General features: G+C 35.7%; 1 protein-coding gene across 6 annotated transcripts in view; it reads left to right on the top strand.

The window, feature by feature from the left end:
* Positions 1-1,366: 1,366 nt before the first annotated feature.
* LOC100366417 (uncharacterized) overlaps positions 1,367-26,445 on the top strand; it is a 156,192-nt gene continuing 131,113 nt past the window's right edge. For 5 of the 6 annotated variants that reach the window (XM_085500310.1, XM_085500314.1, XM_085500315.1 and 2 more), the window contains exons 1-6: positions 1,367-1,577; positions 5,596-5,745; positions 6,132-6,503; positions 6,687-6,800; positions 7,382-7,501; positions 25,861-25,983. In XM_085500310.1, coding sequence (XP_085356436.1) covers positions 1,517-1,577; positions 5,596-5,745; positions 6,132-6,503; positions 6,687-6,800; positions 7,382-7,501; positions 25,861-25,983 — 940 coding nt within the window. In that variant the 5' untranslated portion in view covers positions 1,367-1,516. The remainder of the gene's footprint in view (positions 1,578-5,595; positions 5,746-6,131; positions 6,504-6,686; positions 6,801-7,381; positions 7,502-25,860; positions 25,984-26,445) is intronic. The other variant, XM_085500311.1, reaches the window with a different exon arrangement.

Genomic DNA, 26,445 nt, shown 5'->3' on the forward strand with positions numbered 1-26,445 from the left:
CCCGAAAATGCAATCGTGAAACTAAAGTATATCTTCTTGACAAAATATATCGAGTCGAATGTTAGTAGAGATAATGTAACTTTTATACGTTATTCAATGTATGTGCCCAATTGCACATACAAGAATGTATACGCAATGCAAAAAACAAACTATACTTTTAAAGTACACGATACGTAATGTCAAATATAAGTGTACCGGCTAGGATCGCATGAGACGTGGGTTTCCGTGAATATTAAAGCGGGAGGGTCGTCACCTGCGCACGATAACAAACGACGATAACAACACACGCTAAAAACGCTAAGGCTCGTGGTAGACGCTTGTTTGTAAACAATGACACGCTATGGCCTTCTGACGCATGCGCAGGTGACTAATCCCCCGCTTTAAAAGGATGGATACAATGTATGTTAATTGTTGGTTTAGCAAATTAATATGTTTCTCGCAAGTTTGATCATAGTGTATACTTTGATTCTTTATAGGTACTAATCTACGAAGACGTGATTGCGGGTCAATGACCAAGCTCTATGTAGACAGCTTTTGTTAACACAGCCCCATGTTTAAATATTTGTTGTGGCTAGATATTCTTCTCGCGTGTGTTTTAACCTCTCACTACTCTGATGCTAGTATGGCAGTATGAAGGGTGCGGTGCTCAACACGTTACGCACTACAAACAATAATAATACAGAAATTGAAGGAGATTAAATTACTATTATCACAGACTCTACATTATTATAGGCCATATGCTATTATCTACTTTTAAGTCTTCATGTGAACAGTCACGCGTGGAATGAAATCAAAGACGTGGGTATTTATAACCCGAATGTATTGTTTTTAGTGCAGATTTTAATTTGGGTGATTAAGAGAAACGCGGATTTCCGGTGAAACCAATAATAATAATGTATGTCGTTGTGTTTTTGTTTTTTTTTCAATGAGGTGGTTATACTGATAAGAATAATTTGTAGTGTATATTGTATAGCGTCGCTACAACAAATTTGACATTGGAAAAACAGGATTTTCATTAACTTACACTTTTCAGTGAATATACGTAATATTAATTCTCCTCCTGAGTACTTATATGACTTTCTCAAATCAACAGGTGTTCTATAAATTTCGATCATACAAGCATTTGTCGTATTTTTTTTTTTATTTTTTACTGCGGCCATAAATCTTGATCCATGTGTAAAACATATCGCGTTGGAGTGCGTTTCTTTATTGTAGTGGTGGAATTTGAGGTGTAACAATGGAGTGTGCTACGTAATGAATTCATGATTCAGTTCAATCAACCATAGACGGAAAAGGCCTTTCAAAACGCTTGCACAATCAGTCCGTCTATTGTGTTTTATTTAGCCAATGGGGTTGCCGTCTTGGGCTCTTTTGTTCGGAGAAGGTGTTGTACAATGAATGTCACAGAAGACTGATGCGATCAGTGAGCTGGCAGACTTAACGATAGTACGAGACTTGCACGAGCTTGGATTATAGTAGCGACGGCGAGAATCAATCGGCAGCGGCTACAGCCATAATGTGGCTTTATACGTGTGTGTTCGTAGCGACTGCTTTGGTGGTTTGGACGGATGCGCAAGGTGAGACTTTTAGTTCTATTACAATTACCCAGTCGGGTGTGCTGTGGCGGTCAAACCGGGGAAAGTGCTATGCTCTAAATGGGAGTGTCCCACGAAACCATTACATATATCGTGTTAGTCACGATATGACTATCATAGATTGTTTTGGTTTGTTTGCGAGGTACATCGAACTTCCCAATACTACTGATATTTTAAATTGATATTTTTCAAAATCTGAAAATATTGTCGATGTATGTCGCGAAACACCAGGGTAGTACAGCATGGCGACGAGTATCAAGGGACGTACTCGCAAATTGAAGGTCAAGATGTAGGGGTCAAAGCTACACTCTCTCGTGCTGCAGTGTTGCATGTCCATCATCTTAAGGCGAGGAACGCAATTTGCATTCTGAGTTTTTAAACAATCTTTAATTATCCTTGTGTACGTACTGCACTGCGTTTTGCGCTGTTCATTTTAATATACATGTATGTAGCGTCGACGTACGTGAAGGGCGCACTTAATCAATGTACCCATGGAATGTATTAAGTGATGCTCCCTTGCTTTCTCCATCAATCGTACACTATATTGAAAACGTGTCTTTTTAGCTAGCATGTTATTTAGCCAAGTTAGCTAATCCATAGTGTCGCTATTTCAATATTTTACTAATTTAAAAGAGTGTATATTCTCATAAGGGGTTTGTTGGCACTTGTTAAAGCTAAATATCCCGGTAATTCATGCATTAAGTAAAATTTGCTATGATGGCATTTAGCTATTTCAACGTGTGTCACAGTATATTCCAAGCGACTCGTAATGTGAAGACAAAGTAAGCTATGACGGTCATTTCAACGATTATTTTTTGTTTAAATTGCATAAAATCTACACCGTACACAGAACAATTTCAGCAGAAAGTTCGGCCTCATTTGGGTTGGGCCTTTAGAGCTTAATCAATGACAATTACGTAAGGTATCTGTGTGAAGTTTTGTAGAAATGGATCCCAGGACAATGATGCGTGCACAAATGATTCACAATATGTCATGGAATGAGTTATTAGTTTAAGTTGGCGGGGCTTGCATGTGAAATGGTTCGAGTAAGAATGGAATGTTAATTACGCCCAACTTCAGAAAATAACAATACATAGCCAATTGTCCGAACGCCACCGCAACTGTGCTCTGCTTTCATTGTTTCATTTCTCTGACATGCAAATGCTTCCAACGGCAACAACTTTAAAGCATTTAATTTGATGCGTTACCCGAAGATTCGTTACCCTGTCCATTGTCAAAGGGATTGTAAGCAATTTACTGCTCATTCATGAATGTACATATAACTCATTGTTGTCTTCCCACACTGCCAATGTCGTCAACTAAGGGAGCATCTATGAAACCAAATATATAGACTGGCAGGGTCAGGATTTCTTTTTTTGTTTTACAAAAATAAAAAATAAAAATTGTCAATTTAGCCTTTTCAGCGTGATCGCGAAAACTAACTTTAATTATTTCTTTCTGTAAAACAAAAAAGAAGTCCCGACTTTGCCTGTCTGCCAAATATAATACATGACGATATATTATAGTTTACAACTAATGCTTACTTGAGTGAGTGGCAGGGTTTCATATTTTCCAGGGCGACAGTTCATTGAATACAGGAGGGATTTATTTTAAAAACTTCAGGCGGTTGTGGTATGGTTTAACCACAATATACTAGTACTGGGAATAAAACTGACAAGAAACGTGTTTCAATACATTGGGTTATACGTTATATTATATTATATATCCGACAATTCAAATGCACTGGTTATATGATTGTACGCAATGACCGTATTATTGACGATAAATGCACTTATACACGTTGAGTTAAGCAGTATGTACGCTGTGTTTGTGGAATGTACTATGATGTGGACCTAAGCTTGCCACTTGGATCACAGCTGTATTATTAATTTTCTGTTTTCCATTCCAACCTGCCATGGAAATTAGTTTCACTGGAAATGTAAATCTTTCGGCAACTATTTTTGAATTTTGTATTATCATTTGAACATGACTGTTTCGGTACCGGTATTGTGCTGATATAATCAGTGGGTATTTTGTTTTCATTATTTAGCGCAAAGTTCAGGAACTCTTTTTACAAACCTATTCATTATGCTGGCATTACATGGCATTGGTATTGAGCCCATCCCTAATGGAAATGACCATCGTGAATTGAACAGGTCCAATGTTGTCATGTATAGTATATGGGACACGGTAATATTAGTAGTTTCATTTTCACCTCTACTCGCCATCCATAATCATTTAAACTCAGCTTTTATGTGGTGTTTGCGTATGTGACGGCTCATACTGTCTGGTTACAACCTTCATATCATCATACAGAAAATATAACCGTAGAGACACATAGTCGAGAACACGTAAGGAATAGACGCCACATACTAGATAATACGTGCCTTGAATTAATTTGGTCTGGGATGAGTTGCTCAATTCTTAGCTTCATATCGAGTTGAAGCAGATAAATCAACTTTGCCCTGCCCTGCCTATGGAGCTTTTTATAGCTATATTGCCTGCCCATTACGCTTTATTGTAAATACAAATAATGTTATCCTCACGTTTTTTTGGGGGGGGGTGCGGGGGGGGGTGAATCGTGACACAGAACAACGGTTCAACGTGCCATGGGCTTAAAAGAAATGTACAACAAAGGTGTCAGCCAGGACATGGCGCGATCAGTGCATGCACGGCCTCTTGTTTTCTTCACCTCTACACTGGCAGATGAATCATTGTGACTGGGAATGCGCATGATCAGACAGTATGACGTGTAGTGCCACCCTGTATAAACAAATCTATAGAGCACATTAGTTCAAATTGATGGTATATGCTTGTCAGATTCTATATTCGCCCCTCTTCCCATGGACTATAGAAGTTTATGCTCTTTCATAATAAACTGTTAAAATGACCACCGATATATTGCATGTATGAGATAAGTAATGCCACCATTTTTATACCACGCCTTCAAGCTCTTCTGGTTTAACATGTTCCAATTTATTGAAAACAAGCTTGTTCGTATGTCCATATTCACTAATTGCCAAGTCTGTTTTTTTTCCGATTTAAGTTGTCGAGAAAAAGAAACACCGATGCACAATTATGCATGGATTATGTAATAACTGTGTGAGCAACACTATTACAACACGCATTCAGAACCGGGGTCTTGTCAACAATACTATGTAAACTACCGTTAATAATGTATATGTATATATACATACTGAGTACTTTTAGCTAGCATTTTAATTTGGCTAATCTGTAATTTTACTAATTTAAGATGTTGTTAATTCAATAATGGTATGTAGCTATTTCAACGTCACGTGTCACAGTGACAGTGAACCAAAGCAAACCTCGTAATTGGTGGCGCTATACAATCATTGGTCTGTATATGCTATAGTTCGCCATGTGCTATTTGGTACAAACCTGGAAGGTGTATCACTTTCGATGATATATTCTTAATATATTATATTATATTATTTACATAATGGATTTTCGGCAGTCCCTCTGGCCTAGTGTTTTTTTCGACTAAAATGATTTAATCAAAAGCCGTAATGCACTTACGTAATGCCGAAGGGACCTCGCACAAATGCGTTACGGCATTTTAGTTGAAAAAGACAATAGGCCAGAGGGACTGTCCACAATCTACGTACATACATGCATACCAGAATATCATGGCACCATAAATGAACAATTGGGTGGATGAATAAATGTCATCGTTTTGCCGTACGAGGAGATACGCGTTGTTGTTCAGTCACATCTCTTCAAAACAATGCGTGCTGTCAGACAGCGTAATGGTTGGTCATTCGGCGGGCGAGGGGGGGGGATTTGGAATAGTTACGTGTAATTATTTATTTTGAAATAGGCAGTTAAAAAAATACCTAGTTTCCCCTGAGTTTCATATCTTCATACACAAAACACTGACAAACACAACAAGATTGTCGTGGAAATGACAAGTCATTTACCAGAGTGTCTCGTAAAATTCACGTGGTGATATATTAACCTATGTGTATATTATTTGTTGCAGATTGTTCAACGAATCCATGCAATGCTCGTGGAGTTACGCGTACGTGCTATGACCGGGTAAATCCACCATTGGGCGAATCGTCATTCGTGTGTGAATGTATAGAAGAGATCGATACTAATTGGATGGGTTCTGATTGCAATGAAATAGGAGGTGAGTGGGTTTCTGGTGCACGTAACATGTTCCATCACGTCCGCTATTAGCTATTTCGAAATTAAAGAAGAAATATAAACAAGCATTTGATTATCATTTGTATGTTTTATACTTGCGCGATGAAAACATAATCTGTTCATGAATCATCGTATACTATTTTTGCAGCACACACACGCAACATTATTCGCTCGATTAAAAATGTGAACCACCACCAATACATATGTGCATTACAGTAATTGTAATAATAATAATAATAATACAGCGATAATAATAATAATAATAATAATAATAATAATAATAATAATAATAATAATAATAATAATAATGTAGCACCAAGCCACGTGATACTTGTAATAATTGAGTGTAATCATTTCTCTTGTTTTCAGATCACCAAAACCTGTATAGCTGTTATGGAATTGAGTGCGCAACGGGATCTTTTCAATCCATCAACTGGCCTAATGCCTACCTTCCTCGGTATTCGGCAGGATATATATGTTACATTCCCGGTGCCACGTCTATAACCTTAACATTTGACCAAATTTTTCACGTGGAAGAACCAAAAGACGAACTATACCTTGGCCCTGGGGTGAGGTACGACGTTGCAAATTTCCAAGGCGTAAGCCAGCCCGGTGTGCTTTGGTTCTATGATGGCCAAGCTGTCCCAGAAACATTGACAATTGAGAGTGATTCGTTCTGGATGTACTTCGGTACTGATAAGAACTTGGAATACTCGGGATGGAAAGTCACGTGGAATGCAGGTAAGACTGACTACAATGTACTAGTATTGTATCATTGCATCAATTGGCAATGTAACAATAAACCACAACGCTTTACATATTTACACGGTGCTTAATAAATATGCATAGTGTACTACTTACAGTCAAATTTAACATCCTCTATTTTCGACGTTAATTGTATTATCCATGTATGGCCTTTTTCAGCTGTCAACCCGTGTGACCCAAATCCTTGTTTGAACAGCGGTATATGTAACAACTTAGGAACTACGTACACGTGCACTTGTGTGGGCTGTTATACTGGAAATATATGTCAGACTGGTAAGTATCTTATACATGTCAATTGTACACTTTCTGTAAGATAAACTTTGCACTGACAACACACTTATGTTTTGTAAACTCGACCACTATATATATTTTATTTCTGTCGAGTATAATAAAGACAAGTACAAGTAGTTACTAATATTTTATTAGTCTTTGAAACGGCTTTTCATTCACAGGCAGATGAGAATGTTTTGGATTTTGATGTATTATATTCCAAATCCTTGTTGATTGCCCATAAAGCATCGTTAAAGAGAAAATAAATTAAAAATAGCCAAAACGCTTTATTTTTATTTTCTGTATTAATTTTATAGATAATGTCAATCAAACTAACATTCTTCGGAGTACAGCTTTTAGTATAAATGTTTCCGGCCGTTATTTACCATAATACATGTGACATAACGCCACCGACAAATGTGCCTTCCTCGTCCACGTTCACGACGTGTATGAACGGGTCTCCCGATAAAGCGAATACCTTGCGTAAAGTGTTCCAAATGCCATACAATGAATTACTAATACTCAATACTACAATTTGAATATATCCTAGTATGCATTCATTAATTCTATCTGTCTGTTCACAGCAATCGCCAATCCATGCCTGACCAATCCATGCCAAAATAATGGTATATGCCAAGCTACGACATGTTCAACATATTCATGTTCCTGTCAAGGCTGTTATACTGGAAATAACTGTCAAACACGTGAGTGATTAGCAACAATCCATCTTCTAGGCAACGTAGTGTGTTAGCCTGCCATATACTACAAGAAATGCACGACTCGGCAAACATTGGTCAAATTTACTCGCATATAATGTCTAAATCGACGCATATCCACAATACACACCAGTACTCGGCATATAGTCGTGTCATGCAGGGTACCTTGAATGAACAAGTAATGCGCATCGTCTCTCTAAATGTCGTCTGCGTGACGAACCCCATTTTCTCACGAATTGCAATAGATAACATGAGCGCAAAAAGAGAAATTTATCATAGCCAACTTATACATTCACAAATCTTTAGAAGCCAATAGATGATTTTCCGTACAATTGCGAGATCTCGCGAGATGCATGAAAGACGCGCGTCGAACGTCTGCCGCAAAAATCGAACGATTTGATTTTGAACTAGAATTTCTTTATTTCGTAGCTTACATTGACCGGTCGATCTTCGACAGAGGAATATTGCTTCCGAATACCCTTACTTAATCGAAATTGCCTATCATCAAATGTGGACAGCACATTATTAAGCATGGAAATGTCCCCGAAATACTTTCGCGTTTGTCGAATCCCACGTGATGTTTGACGCGACTACGACGCTATGACCTTGTTTGTCCTGTTTTTACGTTCGATTTCACGCATAACGCGTGATTCTCGCAGTGAACGGAAAATAGTCTATTTCACTTCTTTACTTACCGAAAATTGTTTGCATGAGTGTGACAACATTCATCAAATTTGTAAATCAAACCAGATTACCGATCACTGGTAGCATATTGGTTGTTGTAAATCAAACCAGATTACCGATCACTGGTAGCATAGTGGTTGTTGTAAATCAAACCAGATTACCGATCACTGGTAGCATAGTGGTTGTTGTAAATCAAACCAGATTACCGATCACTGGTAGCATAGTGGTTGTTGTAAATCAAACCAGATTACCGATCACTGGTAGCATAGTGGTTGTTGTAAATCAAACCAGATTACCGATCACTGGTAGCATAGTGGTTGTTGTAAATCAAACCAGATTACCGATCACTGGTAGCATAGTGGTTGTTGTAAATCAAACCAGATTACCGATCACTGGTAGCATATTGGTTGTTGTAAATCAAACCAGATTACCGATCACTGGTAGCATAGTGGTTGTTGTAAATCAAACCAGATTACCGATCACTGGTAGCATAGTGGTTGTTGTAAATCAAACCAGATTACCGATCACTGGTAGCATATTGGTTGTTGTAAATCAAACCAGATTACCGATCACTGGTAGCATAGTGGTTGTTGTAAATCAAACCAGATTACCGATCACTGGTAGCATAGTGGTTGTTGTAAATCAAACCAGATTATTCGTAGTTGTCTTGGTAGGTGAATTCTACGAGCGTTAAAATGTTGCCGATTACCCGCTCAAACCACTATGGAACGAAGTGATAAAAACAACAGTAAAAGTTAACAAAAGACAATTTCACTATATACGAGTACATGTATGTAGTTTCTTTCTCTTTACCGTGTTTTCTTACCGTGTACATAACCATGTTCACCCAGGGTTAGTGTTATTCAAATAAGCAAACACGTCAGAAGTATGGTCTCCCACCCAGACGTTCCACTGTGTCACCCCTATCGTTGTTTTAGCAGGTACAGCCAACGAGCAATAAATTGAAATAGTCAATTCTCTGGAACAAAATTTATTTTATGGGCCTTTTGAAGTACTAGTATGCTAATTAATATAAAGGAAAGAGGGGGAAATTAAAATCTGTTCATAAGCTACCCTCCACCTGAAAAAAATTGTCTTGCTCTCCTGCTGACCAAATTCATCTTTCCCCCGCCCTCATTAAAAACACACTTTTTTGCCTACTCCCCTACCGCCAACTTGCCTTTCTTGTCCTCCTGCTGACCAAATTCATCTTTCCCCTCCCCTCATTAAAAAACAAACACTTTTTTGTTTACTCTCCTCCCGCCGACTTGCCCTCCTTCTGACCAAATTCATCTTTCCCTTCCCCCTCATTAAAAAGCGCCTTTTCGCCTACTCTTCTCTCGTTATGTTGCCCCCCCCCACATTTAGCATATGTTATTTCCCCCAATGCGTGTTTTTATTATACCCTGCCCTAAAGGCCGTTTTGCCAACGCTGCGATATTTTTTCATACCCACTAAAATTGTTTTTAAAAAGAAATCTGCCCTGCCCGGGCCCACTGCGGGGTACTGATATTTCCCGCTCCCTACAAAAAATAGAAAAAATCCCCTGCCCTCAACAAAAATCCCTTTGAACAGCTTTTCTGATAAACAGCTCTATTGGCTGCACCTGTTTTAGCATCGATACAACACCGTAGGTAAAAAACGAATGTTATGAAAAATGTAGATGACGACAGGATAACTAGCCTGACAAGTTGGCGTAGGTGGCGCCCTGGACTGCTGCGATCCCCACCTGTGGATCAATTGATGTATGCGCACGCTATATACCTCACGAATAGAACCTCACAGATACGACCTCACGAATAGGACTCAGGAAGTGACGTATTGATTGTTCAATGGCGTTGTGGCACATTATAATTTAACGTTGCCGGGCCCATTAGTATCAATATATTTGGTATTTCGTAAATAGAAACTGAGCTCGCGACGTGGACTCGGGTCGCACACAGTCGGACAGAGCAAGGGAGCAAGGGAGTGTTTGGTTATTGAATGACCCTTGGTTTGCGGTGCTACTATTCGATGACTCGCGATGTAACGGTCGGTACTGTGACTGATTCAAACGCCGTGTGCCGTTATATTCCTGGGCACAGAATGTGTTTTGAGGCCTTCGAGTTCCAGTTCATAATCTTCAACTTACCGGTAGTGATGTTTTCAACAATTAGATTTTTCGGTACTTTGTAGAAGTTGGTCATGGAGAGCGACACGTTTACTATAGAGTCCTGTAGGTCCTAGCGAAGTACTCTGATGACAACAAACAATGATGCTCGCAAGATAATTCTAAAATAAAACAGCGTTTGCTTATAATTATAAATGTGTGGGTTGAATAGAACTGCGGTGCTATCTAAATTTAGCTTTGAAAAACAGATTTCCAAATAATCTGGGTGACAGGAAACTCTCAATCTATTACATAAAATATACATGATTCGTCTTCATAGACTAAAAAAATATTTGACCCATTATTTGAATTGACCATCAGCACTAAGTTTCATGTTTTTATGCTGTAATGGAATTATTTACGTTCAACAAACTTATATAGAACTCACGGTTTCAGGTTTTGTCACAGTCCGTGCTATTACAGAGAATGGCATTTTCCAGTACACTAATAACGCTTTATAAATTCTCTCAGAGTGCAAATTTTATTTCAAATGACAGCAGTGTGATGATACCATTCAAGCGAATGTTTTATTTGCAAAATCAATGTCGAAATATGTAAGATGGTATGTTTTAATAGGTGTTCTAAACTCCACTTCTTATTTATATTAGAAAAGGTCTTAAAACTCAGGCTCCATTTTGGGTAAATTGTACTAAAATGGATATTCAAATTTCGACATTTTGATGAAGATGTGTTGTCATAATAAGACATAGTTCTACATTACACTGAAAAGAGGGCTTAAACAGTTTGAAATGAGAACTCCGTAGCGCAGAATGTACCTATACCTCTCCAACACAAGGAGCTTCAACTTGGCAGTGAACCCCTTCCATTCACGGTGAATCGTCATTTAAGGATGTAACCCTGCATATTGTCTGTCTTTCTGTTGTCTAATAAGTATATTAAATGAGATTGGGTAATGCCAAAGAAATATTATTTTCTATTGCTATTTTGACAAATTATTATACTCAGTTTAGGTGATGAATTCCACGTCTTTGTTTCACTCATTTAATGAAATATACATTGCACTTACTACTAAATCAGAAAATACAACAACAGCTACATACAAATTAAAACAATATAGAGTACTGAGGCCTTTCATAGAAATGTAGATGTTTTAAGAATTATCATATTTCTACCGTTAAATGCGATTTCAACATGTTCATTAGTACGGCTGCCAGTGAATGCAATTCATATTCACATAACTGACTTGCAGTTGATTGCCGAATGCACTGTGAATCAAAACACATTTAAAAGATGCGTAAACTAACCACTGAGCTTAATGTTTCATTTCACCACGGTTTCGAGAATATGGGCTACTGGCAATAAGCCCCTGCAAAATCGCCGATTGGCTTTAATACTAACCTCGGAGTATGCAATGTTATTTTTCTTTTAAGGGGCAGTTACACGTGATTCTTTGTGAACCCTGTGACAGACTCATCAAGGCGTAAAAGACAAAATATCCGACATGTACATATAATACACATATCCATGTGATACTAGTATATGACCCAACCATCCGACTACACTATACATATCCATGTGATACTAGTATATGACCCAACCATCCGACTACAACTACACATATCCATGTGATACTAGTATATCACCTCAACCATCCGACTACAACTACACATATCCACGTGATACTAGTATTTCACCTCAACCATCCGACTACAACTACACATATTCATGTGATACCAGTATATCACTCAACCATCCGACTACAACTACACATATCCACGTGATACTAGTATTTCACCTCAACCATCCGACTACAACTACACATATTCATGTGATACCAGTATATCACTCAACCATCCGACTACAACTACACATATCCACGTGATACTAGTATATGACCCAACCATCCGACTACACTATACATATCCATGTGATACCAGTATATCACCTTAACCATTCGACTACAACTACACATATCAATGTGATACTAGTATATCACCTCAACCATCTGACTACGACTACACATATCCATGTGATACTAGTATATCGTGTCAACCTTCCGACTACAACTACATATATCCATGTGATACTAGTATATGATCTCAACCATCTGACTACAACTACACATATCCATGTGATACTAGTATATCACCTCAACCATCTGACTACAACTACACATATCCATGTGATACTAGTATATAACCTCAACCATCTGACTATACTACACATATCCATGTGATACTAGTATATGATCTCAATCATCCAACTACAACTACACATATCCATGTGATACTAGTATATGATCTCAATCATCCAACTACAACTACACATATCCATGTGATACTAGTATATCACCCAACCATCCAACTACAACTACACATATCCATGTGATACTAGTAGATCACCTCAACCACCCAACTACAACTACACATATCCATGTGATACTAGTATATAACCTCAACCATCTGACTATACTACACATATCCATGTGATACTAGTATATCACCCAACCATCCAACTACAATTACACATATCCATGTGATACTAGTAGATCACCTCAACCACCCAACTACAACTACACATATCCATGTGATACTAGTATATAACCTCAACCATCTGACTACAACTACACATATCCATGTGATACTAGTATATCACCTCAACCATCTGACTATACTACACATATCCATGTGATACTAGTAGATCACCTCAACCACCCAACTACAACTACACATATACATGTGATACTAGTATATGATCTCAACCATCCGACTACAACTACACATATCCATGTGATACTAGTATATAACCTGACTATACTACACATATCCATGTGATACTAGTATATCACCTCAACCATCCAACTACAACTACGCATATCCATGTGATACTAGTAGATCACCTCAACCATCTGACTATACTACACATATACATGTGATACTAGTATATCACCTCAACCATCCAACTACAACTACACATATCCATGTGATACTAGTATATGATCTCAACCATCTGACTACAACTACACATATCCATGTGATACTAGTAGATCACCTCAACCATCCGACTACAACTACACATATCCATGTGATACTAGTAGATCACCTCAACCATCTGACTATACTACACATATCCATGTGATACTAGTAGATCACCTCAACCATCCGACTACAACTACACATATCCATGTGATACTAGTAGATCACCTCAACCATCTGACTATACTACACATATCCATGTGATACTAGTAGATCACCTCAACCATCCGACTATTTTATAAAGTTTATTCTTTACTCTGGGTTTTAAGTGTTCAGTCAAGAGAGCAAGTAAACATTATTCCTTGCAAAATCCGCTATTCTTATGATGATGCACAGTCCCTCTGATGATACAAGGGTTCTTCAGCTTTTTAAATAAATTTCAAATACGTACACAATTTTTTTAAAAACAACAACAACAACAAAAACATTCAATTAACAAAAACATCAAAAGCATACCCTATTGGCGTAATTTCAACACATCAATAAAAACGATTGCCCTGTTAGCATTTTGCCCATCTTTATTCTAAACACCGAATATACATGTTCCCGAATGAGGTTTGCACATCCAACATTAGCCGGCCAAAAAATGAAAATATACTTCTATGAAATCCAGAAATATCATTTTGAAAAAAATATAATTCATCATACCACCATCATGATATAATTCAGTGTTTGGCTGAACTATTCATTACAAATTAACTCACATCAAAATGTATCATACGCCTTAACGATTAGATCAACTAAGTTCTGTATTCAGGAAGGAAATTATACATATTTATGCAGTTAACACGCCAGTCTGTTCTTCGCGATTATTCAGGGGCGGGGGAATTCTGAACGTCACGTACTACTAAGTATACCTTACCGGAGATTCGCTGGTAGGTTCGCCGGAGAGATTCACAGAAGAAATTACAAAAATGTAAAACTTGAAGATTGATTAGTAACCTCTTTTCCGTTTATCTTATATGTCGGAAAAAATATACCCGTATTTTGTTTTCTCGATTTTAATAACCCTACCTACGTGTAGACATTACTTTCTATTGCATAACCACATTCACGGGCATGCACGCGGGGGGGGGGGGGCAGTTGATACATAGCTGGGTAGGGAAGTGCCCCTGAGTGCTCAAAAGTGTGGCCAATTTTATAACTGGATAGTGGCAAAATCTATACCCATATTTATACCAAAGTACCATTTCTGTCCTCACTGTTTATTTCGAATAAAACAGTTACCTAGGGATATGAGGCCGGAATCTGAGGTGGAGATATTCGCTCATATACGGAACCATAAATACACCAAATTGGGAAAATACTACCGATATTCATACCCATCTTGATCAGAAATAAGACCGATACTTATTTCTAATATTCTAAAAACGAGAACCACTTCAGGGGCACGTAAAATATGCCGCCACTCGAAAATCAAGCTGAAACCTTTTGTGTCAGCACAATTTGCCCCTCAAAATGAAGGAAATAGCTTAGGTTGTAGAGGGTCTAGATTTCAAAATTCAAGGAAGTGTATGCCCCTGGGTCCTCCTAGTAAGCGAGGGGTGATGAGCAGATCTCGCCCCTCCATGGGATATTTCGTGCCGCCGCCTCTGTAAATCATAATAGCGACTGATTTGAAAATCTCGGCAAAATGTATCCTTGTTTATATTACTGTGACCCCCCCCCCAAATACGAGAACACAAAATCTTTGTGCGCGTGTGTTCTCTAGAAAAGTTTGTTCTAGATGATTGGATATAAATTGTATTATCTGATGAAATGTTGAAACCTGTCTACACAACGGAGCAAATGTAACTTCCAGCCATATGTGCTAATTGTTGTAATCTTTCATTTTCCTTCGCAGTGCTGCAAAACAGCACGAACAAGTAATATTAAAATTTACTGTTTTGTCTATTATGTTTCTTTAAGGTTTATGCACACTACAAATTGTTTCCATAAAATGTTAAGAAAATATTGTCGTAACTAATAAGTTTTTGTTGTGTGATAAGTAACTGCCATTTTCGACGGATCAACATGAAACCTCAACCGCAGCCTTTCAAATAGAGTCTGCAATGAACCTCAGACCAATGGTCTGACATTTACAGATAAATATCACAACTAGGACGAAACGAAACGTTGGCATGGCGACATCGATACGCATACTGTAAAATGACTAATTTTCACTTGGTTTAAATTTCGCTGATTTACCATTTCAGGTATATTAAGTGGGTTTTAAATTCACGGTTTTGTCATTTAGATAATGTATTCTATGCTAAATTGTACATATTCACTGGGTTTTAATTTAGCGCATTTTTCATTCAGCGAAATAAGCCAAATTAAAACCCGGTGAACAATTGATCCTTTTACAGTATATGGCGCATTACGTGTGAAATGCTAGAAAGTTGTAAATATGCACAATGCTTTCAAAACCTTATGCTTTCACAAAGCTTAGAAGACAGGATGCCCATGCACGATTATTTGTTCAAATACAAATCTGCAATATATGACCCTGATTTAGAGCTTGTGCTGCTGGGTGTAATCAGACCAGACGTTACAAACATGATTTATTGGTTGTCATCGTGGGTGGGAAAGTCCAATAACGTGTCGGCAGATGAACATTTGTAGACGGAGTACAGTTCATATAGCTGACGGCCGTACGTGGCTACATGGGGTCGAAAGTTTTTTTGATAGTGGTTTGTCATCAGCTAGGTCAGTTTACCAGCTACCCAAGTTACAGTTGGTTTTCCAGTTCTCATCATGAATAGCGGCTACTTTTGTTTGAAGTAGATATAAGACGCATAATAATAATAACTGTATTTAAATCTACAAATACAACACTATCAGATATTGACAATAATGAGCTAAAATCGTCACAAATGTCACGGATATACGATAAAATAAAAAATGTATTTATAAAGTATTGGATTAACTCAATTAATGATGATAACAGACAAAACACTAATACAAAAAACAAACTGAGGACTTACAAAAAATTTAAAACAAACTTCATTTTGGAAAACTACTTAATTAAGCTAAAAAATAAAGAACTGAAAAGTACCCTAACTAAATTCAGACTGAGCAATCAGTTTAGAAATTGAAAAAGAAAGACACAACAGAATCAAAAGTAGCGACAGAATCTGCAAATTGTGTAATAAAAATGATATTGAAGATGAACATCACTTCCTCATAATATGCCCAGTATATAGTAAAGAGAGGGTCGTTTTATACAATGAAGCTGAAAAGATTATTCCTGACTTTACTAATCTCACACCTGAAAATAAATTCATAAAAATAATGTCAAATAATAACTTAGCAATTCCTCTGGCACAATATCTGAAATACAGCTTTGCTATTAGACAGCAGCACCTACCCCTGGTACTTAGTCATTGACTTTTTCTTTTATTTTTTTTTACACCTATTCATTGGGTTTTTGTTTTTATATTCAGTTTATAGTTTTTTTTTGTGTTTTATTTTACTTTATTATATATTTCCGTTACTAACTTTTATTCTGTTTTTAGTCTGTTTTTGGTTGTCTTTAAACTATTAGCCATTGTAATTTGATTAATTTTTTTTCTGTAATTTTTGTTGTTGTTGTAACCTTTAACCTCCTTCAGTAGGTTGTTACGAGTTAATAAATTGTACTGTATTGCATCTTTAGAAATACGCAATTTTCTATCAGTACCGGTATATAGCAATAACTCCAAATGTATTAGAACAGTGTACAGAACAGTGTTGGGTGCTTCCGCAGTAAGCTATTTTGGGGGTTATGTATTGCATGGAGCTTCATGTGTAGCCAGCTGACAATGAATGTTTGTTAGTTCATGGTATTATCAGCACTTTTAATATGAAAAACATTTAAATATCATCTGAAACAATTTCTTTTCATTGTAATGTTTCAGTGTCACTTTATTTAACCCATCGAGGAAAGGGAATTATTTCCTGGACTCGAGACTCAAGTTAACAAATGAAAATAGCTTATAAGATGATTATCAAAAAAATATTTTCATTATAAACTGAAATAATCTGGCAAAATGTCTGTCCTGACGTTGCACCCACATCTAAACAATGTTGATAATTCCAGGTTAGCCAGCATTAATTTATATTATATCCAGTATACAGTGCAGTAATGTTGGTTTCCATACAGCTTGTTCTAAAGAATATAAAGGAAAAAATATGGCATTCTTTATCAGCATCCTCAGTTATATTATATAGGTTCTCTAATAAAACACAATTTGTTTTATAATAATTGTAAATGGTTGCAGTGTTATTCCATACTAAATAAACTTGGTTCTGAATGTCCATATGATTTGTGTGACATTTTAGGCGCAAAACTGACAATTGAGATTTGTGTCCACAAAATATAAATAACTGTACATCCACAATTATGAGCAACTAATTTAAAGGGCCAGTGAAAATTTGCACCACAAATTTCATCAAGTATCTTAAGTAGGTAAAGATAATTTTCCAAAAAAATTGAAAACTGTAAATGTGCTGCCTTCTAGATGACTAATATGGCAAGTGTCAGTTCTGCAGTAGCAATAATTAGCTATTTAAATTTGAACTGACATCAATGAAAATCAGTTGTCACTAATATCCTCATAATTGTATTAAAGTTGCCTACAGTGCATGTAAGTAATATACTGGAATGTGGTGGATACTTATGTCATCGTCATCTCAACATTTTATTACAAACTATGGAATTATAAACTTGTTAAATAGGTTAATCAGGTCTAGTGTGCAATGTCTTCATTATAACACTGTGTGACTATCTCTATATGCACTAATGCTCTTGACAGGACTCTGTACGAACCTGTGAAAATAGGGCATCAAGGGACACCAAATACTTTCTGCATTTTCCTATACTAATGTAACATACAAACTAGAAAAGCATGCACTCAGAATGTCAAACACACATGATATATACAAGGATGATTTATCTGTGGTTCCACAGAATTTCTGTTTTCTTAGCCATGTTTTTTAAGATTTATATATAGTTAAAGCTCAACAAAACAAAATAATGTTTCAGATCACCTTCACATCACTCAAAGATTACATGTCAAATGTTTTTTTTTGTAGTTGGCCATGGTAGTAAAGAAATGCATCAATTTTGAAAAAATAATTTGGCCAGAAACATTGTTTTTGGGCAAAGAGTGTACAATGTCACCTTTGACTTATTGTGGTACAATTAAACTGCTATAAATAGATAAAACCCAAGTTTTACTGTATTGCCTGCCCAAAAATACTATTAACAAGTTATACAGTCCTCATTGGTTATGAAGTTTAAGTCATTGCATAAAAAACAAAATCCATCCAAGATGGGGCCTTCTGCAGTCATCTTAATAATATTTATTAGATGCATAAAATCCTCAGGGAAGAATAAAAAGGGTCTTACAAAAAGAAATTTAAAAACTAGAATTTAAAAAAAAACAAAAAAGAAAACACACTATTCTAAAAATAAAAAACAAATCAAAAACAAATATGAATAAAAAATATGCATCCCGAGTTGTGTGCATGTTTAAAGTTTCAGGTTAACTATCCAATTACTTTCAAGATATGGAACCAGAATTATATTTGTTAAATCAAAAGGAAAGGACGCGCATCAAGGTTCAATATTAGTTCAGAAAGGCCAATTTAAATAAGTTTAATGCATTTTTAGTACTAAATCTTGAATCAAGTAGTAGCACATGTTGTATGGTGTTTGTATAAAGTTTGAACTTGACCATTCCAGTGTTTCCAATATAGAGACCTGGAACTGTATTTGGTAAAACAAAATGGCCACCAGTAAGCCATTTTTAATTATATCTGCATGTCTCGTGCATCAAGGTCCCATTCGTTTTCATTGTACCAAGTTTGAATGTAATCAGTCTATGCATTACCAAGATCTGTTTCTGAAATGGCCAAAACAGGGAATTTTGATGTATTTTTAGCACTAAAATTGCCACTGTTTGTCCATGTTAAATAAGTCTGTATCACAAATGGATGTTCATATGTAAGTCATATGTACAAGCCTATATAACAATTTTGTAAAAGTCTGGAAAACAACCAAATTTGAGGTGAAATCAGTGAATAAATTCATTTGCACAGAAATTAAGGGTGACCAATACATTTTCAAGACTGTATTCAGAAATGGCTAAATAAAATGGTTCATTACTATACACCCTTTTTCAGTTTACATGGTGGTCTATGGGGAAAACTGAAAACATTTAATGCGATGGTCAATTTTGTAAAAAAAAAATACCAGTTTTCTTTATACTCCAAAAAAATTAGAGAAAAGAAATAGAGAACAACAATTTTAATGCACCAATAGAGAAAAACTGTATTGATTGTATATTTTAATATCAGTAACATTTTCCATCAACTGTAAATTCTGCAGTACTGGTAGTAGCATTGGAAATGATGGGAAATGTTCTTAAGAAATATGTTGCTAACATAAACACTGTATTTGCTGTTTAATCTGTTTATGAAAATGATTGGTCAAACTACTACTTGTCCTAATCAATATGGAACTCATGACATACACAATACGTGTAAAATACACATTTGTTTACAGGGAATGCGCAGCAACGCTTTAATGACCATGAATACATTAAATACAATTATTTAATTGTAAATATGGCACTGCCAAACTGTGGTTATATTTATTCCCACTTTTAAGAAACTTTGTGCATGCAAATTTATGGGATCTTCGTTGATTTTATTATCAGGAACAACATAATATAAATTTTAAGATCAAAAGGTAAAATAATAAAGAAACATAATTCAACGAGCATGCAACACAAGCTATTATATAGTATTCCCTATTTTGAGTGACGTATCACTAGGAGTCCACAAACTTCAGATCTTCTGTGCAAATCAAAGACTCAGATTCCTATATTTCACATGGATGTTACCCTAATATTCAGAACTTGTAATGGTTGTCGTTTATAGATTGCATACATGTATGTGATTTGATAGCATACCATGTACACAGTGATGATTTGTGCTGTGAAATAAATCATTAATCTACTGAAAACCAAGCGACCTGACGGTCGAAATAGGTCCGCTGTCTTCATTATCATGGAACAAGAATCAGTGAAGTGGCATTGTGGTTGTCATTCATAGTCAGTCATTTAGAAAACATTGCAGTTGCAGTTTCTTGCAGTTGCAATTATGAACTTTTATAGTGTTTATAAGGATAGTGCATTTCATTGGACAAACATCATTGAGGCTAAACTTAAGAAATCATGGATGTGCAAAAACCTGAGAAATAGTCGAGAAAAAAAAATGTTTTTGTTTGAAAATTGTGGTCATGTTTTTGAAATGTTATCTTTCCTGATACGTTGTACATATATGTAATTGTTTTGTTACACCCAAGAACAAATGTTCAATAAATCTGTGCAGTAATAATCTTATGATCAGGTATAAAAGAGTCAATTACAAATGTACTCCAGTTTTACATAAGACATTGCTGAATGCAAGATCAATTGTTGTGCCATATATGTGGTGGCTTCTGAAATAAGCTGAGAAGATCTAAAAGTTGTTTCTAATGACTGTATCAATGTTCTATTTATAATGACCGTCCAAATTATTATGTGTGCAATTTAAGGGACCTGATATAAGCAGAATAATCATCGCATTTTTCATCAAAAATACCAGTTACTTAACTCATTTGTGCTATTACATATTCAAAGTATACTTTAAAGCTGTATTATGTTTTATATTTAGTTGAAAGCTCTCTGTAAATAGGGCTTACGGTTTTGAACCAGTTGTCAAAAATAACATTTTTTACCAAAAATGAGAAAAATGTTCACTAAAAATCCAAATTTGCTTATTTTGAAACCCAGTTTAACAAATCTGACCATCCAACGTATCATTGCTGGAAATATGAAAGCATTTGGACTTACGATTTCGAACTAGTTGTCGAAAATAACATTTTTTATCAAAAATGACAAAAATATTCACTTAAAATCTAAATTTCCATATTTTTACACGAATTTAACAAATCTGACAGATATATATATATATAACAATTTTTTTTAGATGGTGCCGAGCATTTTTTAGTGGAACTGTGTTAAATCCAATAGCAATGTAAATCAGCATATATTTTTACTTAACTATAAAATATGCAAATTAGCAATTGTCTCTTATAAACTTTACGCTTTGACCTTTTGTTTTGAAATTTTCACAAATGATTGACAATGTGTTTATCTTCAAAACGCCGTAGGGGCATTGTTTTTGGTTGAACAGTGTTACAACAATCGTACAGACAACTAGCCTGGGTGTTAATTTATGCATAAACTTGAATTAGTGAAATTTGAGCTGCTTCCCAGGTAGACAGTTTTCAAGACAAAACTTTCTTCATAGTAAACAGATGTACCCGTAAACCAATTTTGACAGGAAACAGAGACATGGTTTAGAAGCGAATTTGTTTTAAATCACTTTTGACCAAAAAAAAAACATTTTTGTGCATATTTCAAACTACAATGTCCATAAAAAAAAATACTTACAAAATTTTAAAATTCATACAATAAGCTTTCTAAAAATATATAGTTATGTGGACAAGGGAGGTCATCTTGGTTGCCTAATTAACTAATTAAAATACCTGTCTGATAAACTGCATCTCTACCTTAAATATCAATTGGCCCAAACCTAATAATCCCCTTATATAGCTACAATGGTACGTTAATGATTTGTAAACACAATCACTTTTCTATTTCAAAACAATATTCCTTCCATGAGAAATCTCAACCCAGGCATTTGGGATGTGGGATTCAATTAGTCTCAAAAATTGAATAATGCTGCCTAGCACAAAGGGATGGCTGGACAAATGTGAACAATAAGATACAGTATTGTATTTATATATGCAATATTATGCAATATTCAAATGCTGCACCTTTCACAATATGAATGATTAAAATATTAAATAAATGAATTTTCAGGACAGCTGATTCCAAAAATATGGTGCACACAATATATTAAGGCATGCCTGAAAAATGATATTCTTCACTTCATGATTTTAAATGGTAGAATTTGAACAAGGTGGAACTACATTTACAATTATCAGACATTAATCTTTCTTGAACTTCTATAAAACTAACAATTGCTATGCAATCTTCAATTTCAATTACCGGGGGTAGTTCAAATTATTTTGTATCTTTCTCCAAGCAACCCATAGAGGGCACTGTGTATTTAAAAAACATTCACTGGTTTGAATTCCAGTGGATACTAAATAGAAATATTCATTAGGTTAAAAATTCACTTGTTTGAGAAAGGAAACTATACATTCTACTGTTAAATCATGGACCATTTTATTAGGTTCATACTGTCTATCAGCCATCCAAATCAGCTACTGGTAATAATTTAATCTGATTTATGTACATGCAGCGGTAAATTTGATAAAAAACATTAGCCACATTTTATGTATTATAAGTAATAGAGATGACATCTATTAGTAAAATAATTTGATTTTCAATAAACACAAATTAGAAACATACATTGATCATTATTGAGAAAGAAATTGTAGCACCTGATGGTTACCAAAAGAAAGTTGTTGTAAAATACATTGCAGTAATTAGCCTGTAGTAAGCACACCAATCACTGTCTTTCTTTTATTTTAAGGAACTATTCAACATCATGAAAGATGTTTATTCCAATCACAGTTTTGAAATATAGGTTCTGTCTTGTGTATAGGAATGGGATTGAATGTTTTGATCACTGAAGCAATATAAGACCAAACATGCTAAAACAGAAACATGTTATGTTCTAAGATATCAAATTTATACTGCTCCTTATACCGGGGTATAAACCACTACTATACCAAGATAATAATGTTTAAAAATTACAAAGGTATGAAGTGTTGTTTTAACAACAACAATAATACACAGTCACCTGAGTTAGCCAGTGAAATTTGTTTACGTCTAATGTGGAAAGAATATTACCCAGTTCTTTAATGCTGTGTTCCCCAATCTTAGAAAAAAAATTTACACAAAAACACTCAGGTCTAGAACAAGTAATATCAGGATAACCTTACATTTATTGAAACATGTCAAATTCCTGGAGAGGAATTAAACTGGTTTTATACAATTGTACCAGTTAAATGCTACAAGCTAACATACTAGATGTTAAATAGTACATTGGAACAGTACATGCTTCAATGCCCCCAGACATCACTACCTCAAACAAGGATTAGCTGAATTAAAAAATAAATTAATTTGTCAAATAATTTATTTATTCAACACTAAAACGAACTACAGTGAGTTGTTCTATGATCATATAACAATAAAAATAGATAAGATAAAATAAAATAAACTACACTAAGATACAGTAATGTTAATCAACTACACAGAATGCTAAATAAAGCTAAATAATATTACAAACACGCAAAAGATCATAATAAACTTATACGGTACAATACAATACACTAGCTAATATTATTAAGAGGTAACAAAATCATATTAAAATCACATTAGAGTCATAATTATAGTGGAAAGAATATTTTTAATTTTGGTGGAGCTGCTCACATCTCATTTGCATACATTTTTGTATGTATTGTGCAGTTCTTATTCCTGAACAATATTACATGATTGCATTGAATTTTTCTAGTTCATTTAACTTCCTAAAATTTTGTATAATTTCCTTACAGTACTTGAATAATTCAATTCTGTGTGTATTGTACAGACTGCAGTCCATAAAGAAATGTATCTCATCTTCAATCTGCTTTTTAGCACAGTGTTTACAGACCCTTTCATTCCTTGGAGTTCTGCAATGCCTGCCAGTTTCAATATGAAGTTTGTGATCAGAGATTCTGAACTGGCATAGGGAGTGTCTCAGTTTAATATTACTCATTGTTATTAAACATTTTTCCATTTTAAACTGTGTTTTGAATGTTCTATAATTTTCCAATTTGTTTGTTCCACCATTTGCTCTGTTGTCTGCAAATAGAGCTTCTTTCCATTTTATTTTATAATTTTCTTTCAGTAAAGCAGAGATAGTCTTGGTTTGGTGTGGTTTCTTTTTTTTATTTGTTGTTTTATTGCCTTATCAAGATTGTTGTCACTGATTATTTTGTCAACATTTCTTGTCCACCTAGTTTTTACTGTATTGACCTCATCAAAGGTGCTTTTTATTAACTTTGGCGTCTATGGAAGTTTTGATCTGAGCCAGAATTTAATTATTTGTGTGATAATTTTTATGGCAAGAGGGTATCTTCCCAATTCCCCTAAGATTGCAAGCTTAGTAGCATTCTTTTTAACCCTCAGGAGTAATCAGTAGAAAGAATAGTTAACAGTTTCAATAATATCGCTATTTTTAGTGACTTCCTCTCCCCATACTTCACACCCATAGCTAATGATGGGTGCTATCAATTTATCAAATAGGTTTAGAGCTATGCTTATTTTGAGGTTTGAGACAGAATTGAGTGTTTGTTTTAGTACGAACTTGTACTAGTGTATGTTTGTTTCAGTAATAAGCCTTCTTCCCTATACCCCCTCTAGATAACTATAGGCGTCCTTAGAAGGGACATACGCAATTAAATTGGGCTAGGAGTGGTATGGGGTGGTGGTTTTGGTAAAAGGAGCCCCCCCCCCCGTGTTGGAGCACAGGAACTATGATCAAATTTGAAATTTTAAACAGCAACCAATATTCTTCAAGCTGGTATTTTTTTTTAGATTTTATTTTTTCATTCCGTTTGACTGTTTTTTCGAGTTTAAAAAATATGAGCTGGCTGGAGCCTTCATCCCTTATTTCTTAAACTAGATACCAGCCGTAACCCCCCCCCCCCCGCTCATAGGGATTGCGTACAGTTGATCAAAGTTCCTGGGCTCCGACTGGTTGGAGGGTCACAACCGTTCATAGCAAAAATGTCTGGAGAGCATTTATAGAATAAAAACGATTAAATAATGTTGGGCTTAAGTTACAGCTCTGTTTTACTCCTGAAGAGTATGGAAATCTATTTGTTATTCTTCCGTTTAACAAGCTGTCGAAGATTCGGGTCAACGCAACCAGTCCGATGCCAATAAATATTCCAATAAATGTCAATAAATCCTACGTTCATAAACATGAATAAATATGCAAACTGAATCGCTATCTCGCGAGGCGATATTGGTTCAAATACTGCGTCAGGAAAACGTACGATTACTGGTAAACGCAAAACATCGAGTACACACTGCGAAGAAACCGAAAAAAACTAACAACTAACCTACCAGCCATTTTGTATAATGCAATATGGGTAATATGTAAAGTAGGTCGTATTCGTGAGGTCTTATTTGAGAGCTCCCAGATACGACCCAATGTGGCGTGCGCATAACCCTTCTCCTGTGGATCGCAGCAGTCCAGGGCGCCACCTACGCCAACTTGTCAGGCTACAGGATAACAGGAACTCCAAGAAACAAGTTCACGAGAAGTGTCTCTATTTAACCACGGTAACTTATTTAGTAATAACTGTCAACATTAAGCATACTAAACGCGTACCCTCGCAGAATACATGCATTCCGTGTTGTATATTGTTCAATCCATTATTATAATGCACATAATTAACGGCACACAAATGCACTTTGTTTCAGTAATCAGTGGGAATCCCTGCACGAGTAATCCATGCTCTAATGGTGGAACTTGCACATCAGTAAACTGCATGACCTACACATGCTCCTGTGCATCGTGTTACTACGGTGACAGCTGCGAGTTATGTAAGCGTAACGCACAATTGCACTCTTTATATCTTTTAAAGTGACAAAGTAGGACAGCATATTGTAATATCGTTGTTCCACGTTACATAATGATACTTACTTCAACTCAATAAAATTGTTTTTGGTAGCACTACACTCTTACAAGTATTACCACAGTGGTTGCTGTACGGGTGGGGTGGGGTGGGAGTTTGGTGATCAAGCTGATCAACCCTGTGTGTCAAATTTGTCCCTCAAAATGCAGGAAATAGCGTTTCAGATGGTCTAGATTTCAAAATGTTTAAAGGGGAGCATGCCCGGACCCCCTAGTAAGGTTGAGCAGATCTCGCCCACCCCCATGCATAATTTCGTGCCGACGCCTCTGTACCAAGAAACTGCACATGTACTATAAATTTCTGCTAATTCAAATAACATTTGCGTTTTTATTTTTTCTATTAAATCGATCGGTAATTACTTTTATTTGTG

Source organism: Saccoglossus kowalevskii, chromosome 6 (assembly GCF_978046115.1).
Source record: "Saccoglossus kowalevskii chromosome 6, keSacKowa6.1, whole genome shotgun sequence".
NCBI lineage: Eukaryota > Metazoa > Hemichordata > Enteropneusta > Harrimaniidae > Saccoglossus > Saccoglossus kowalevskii.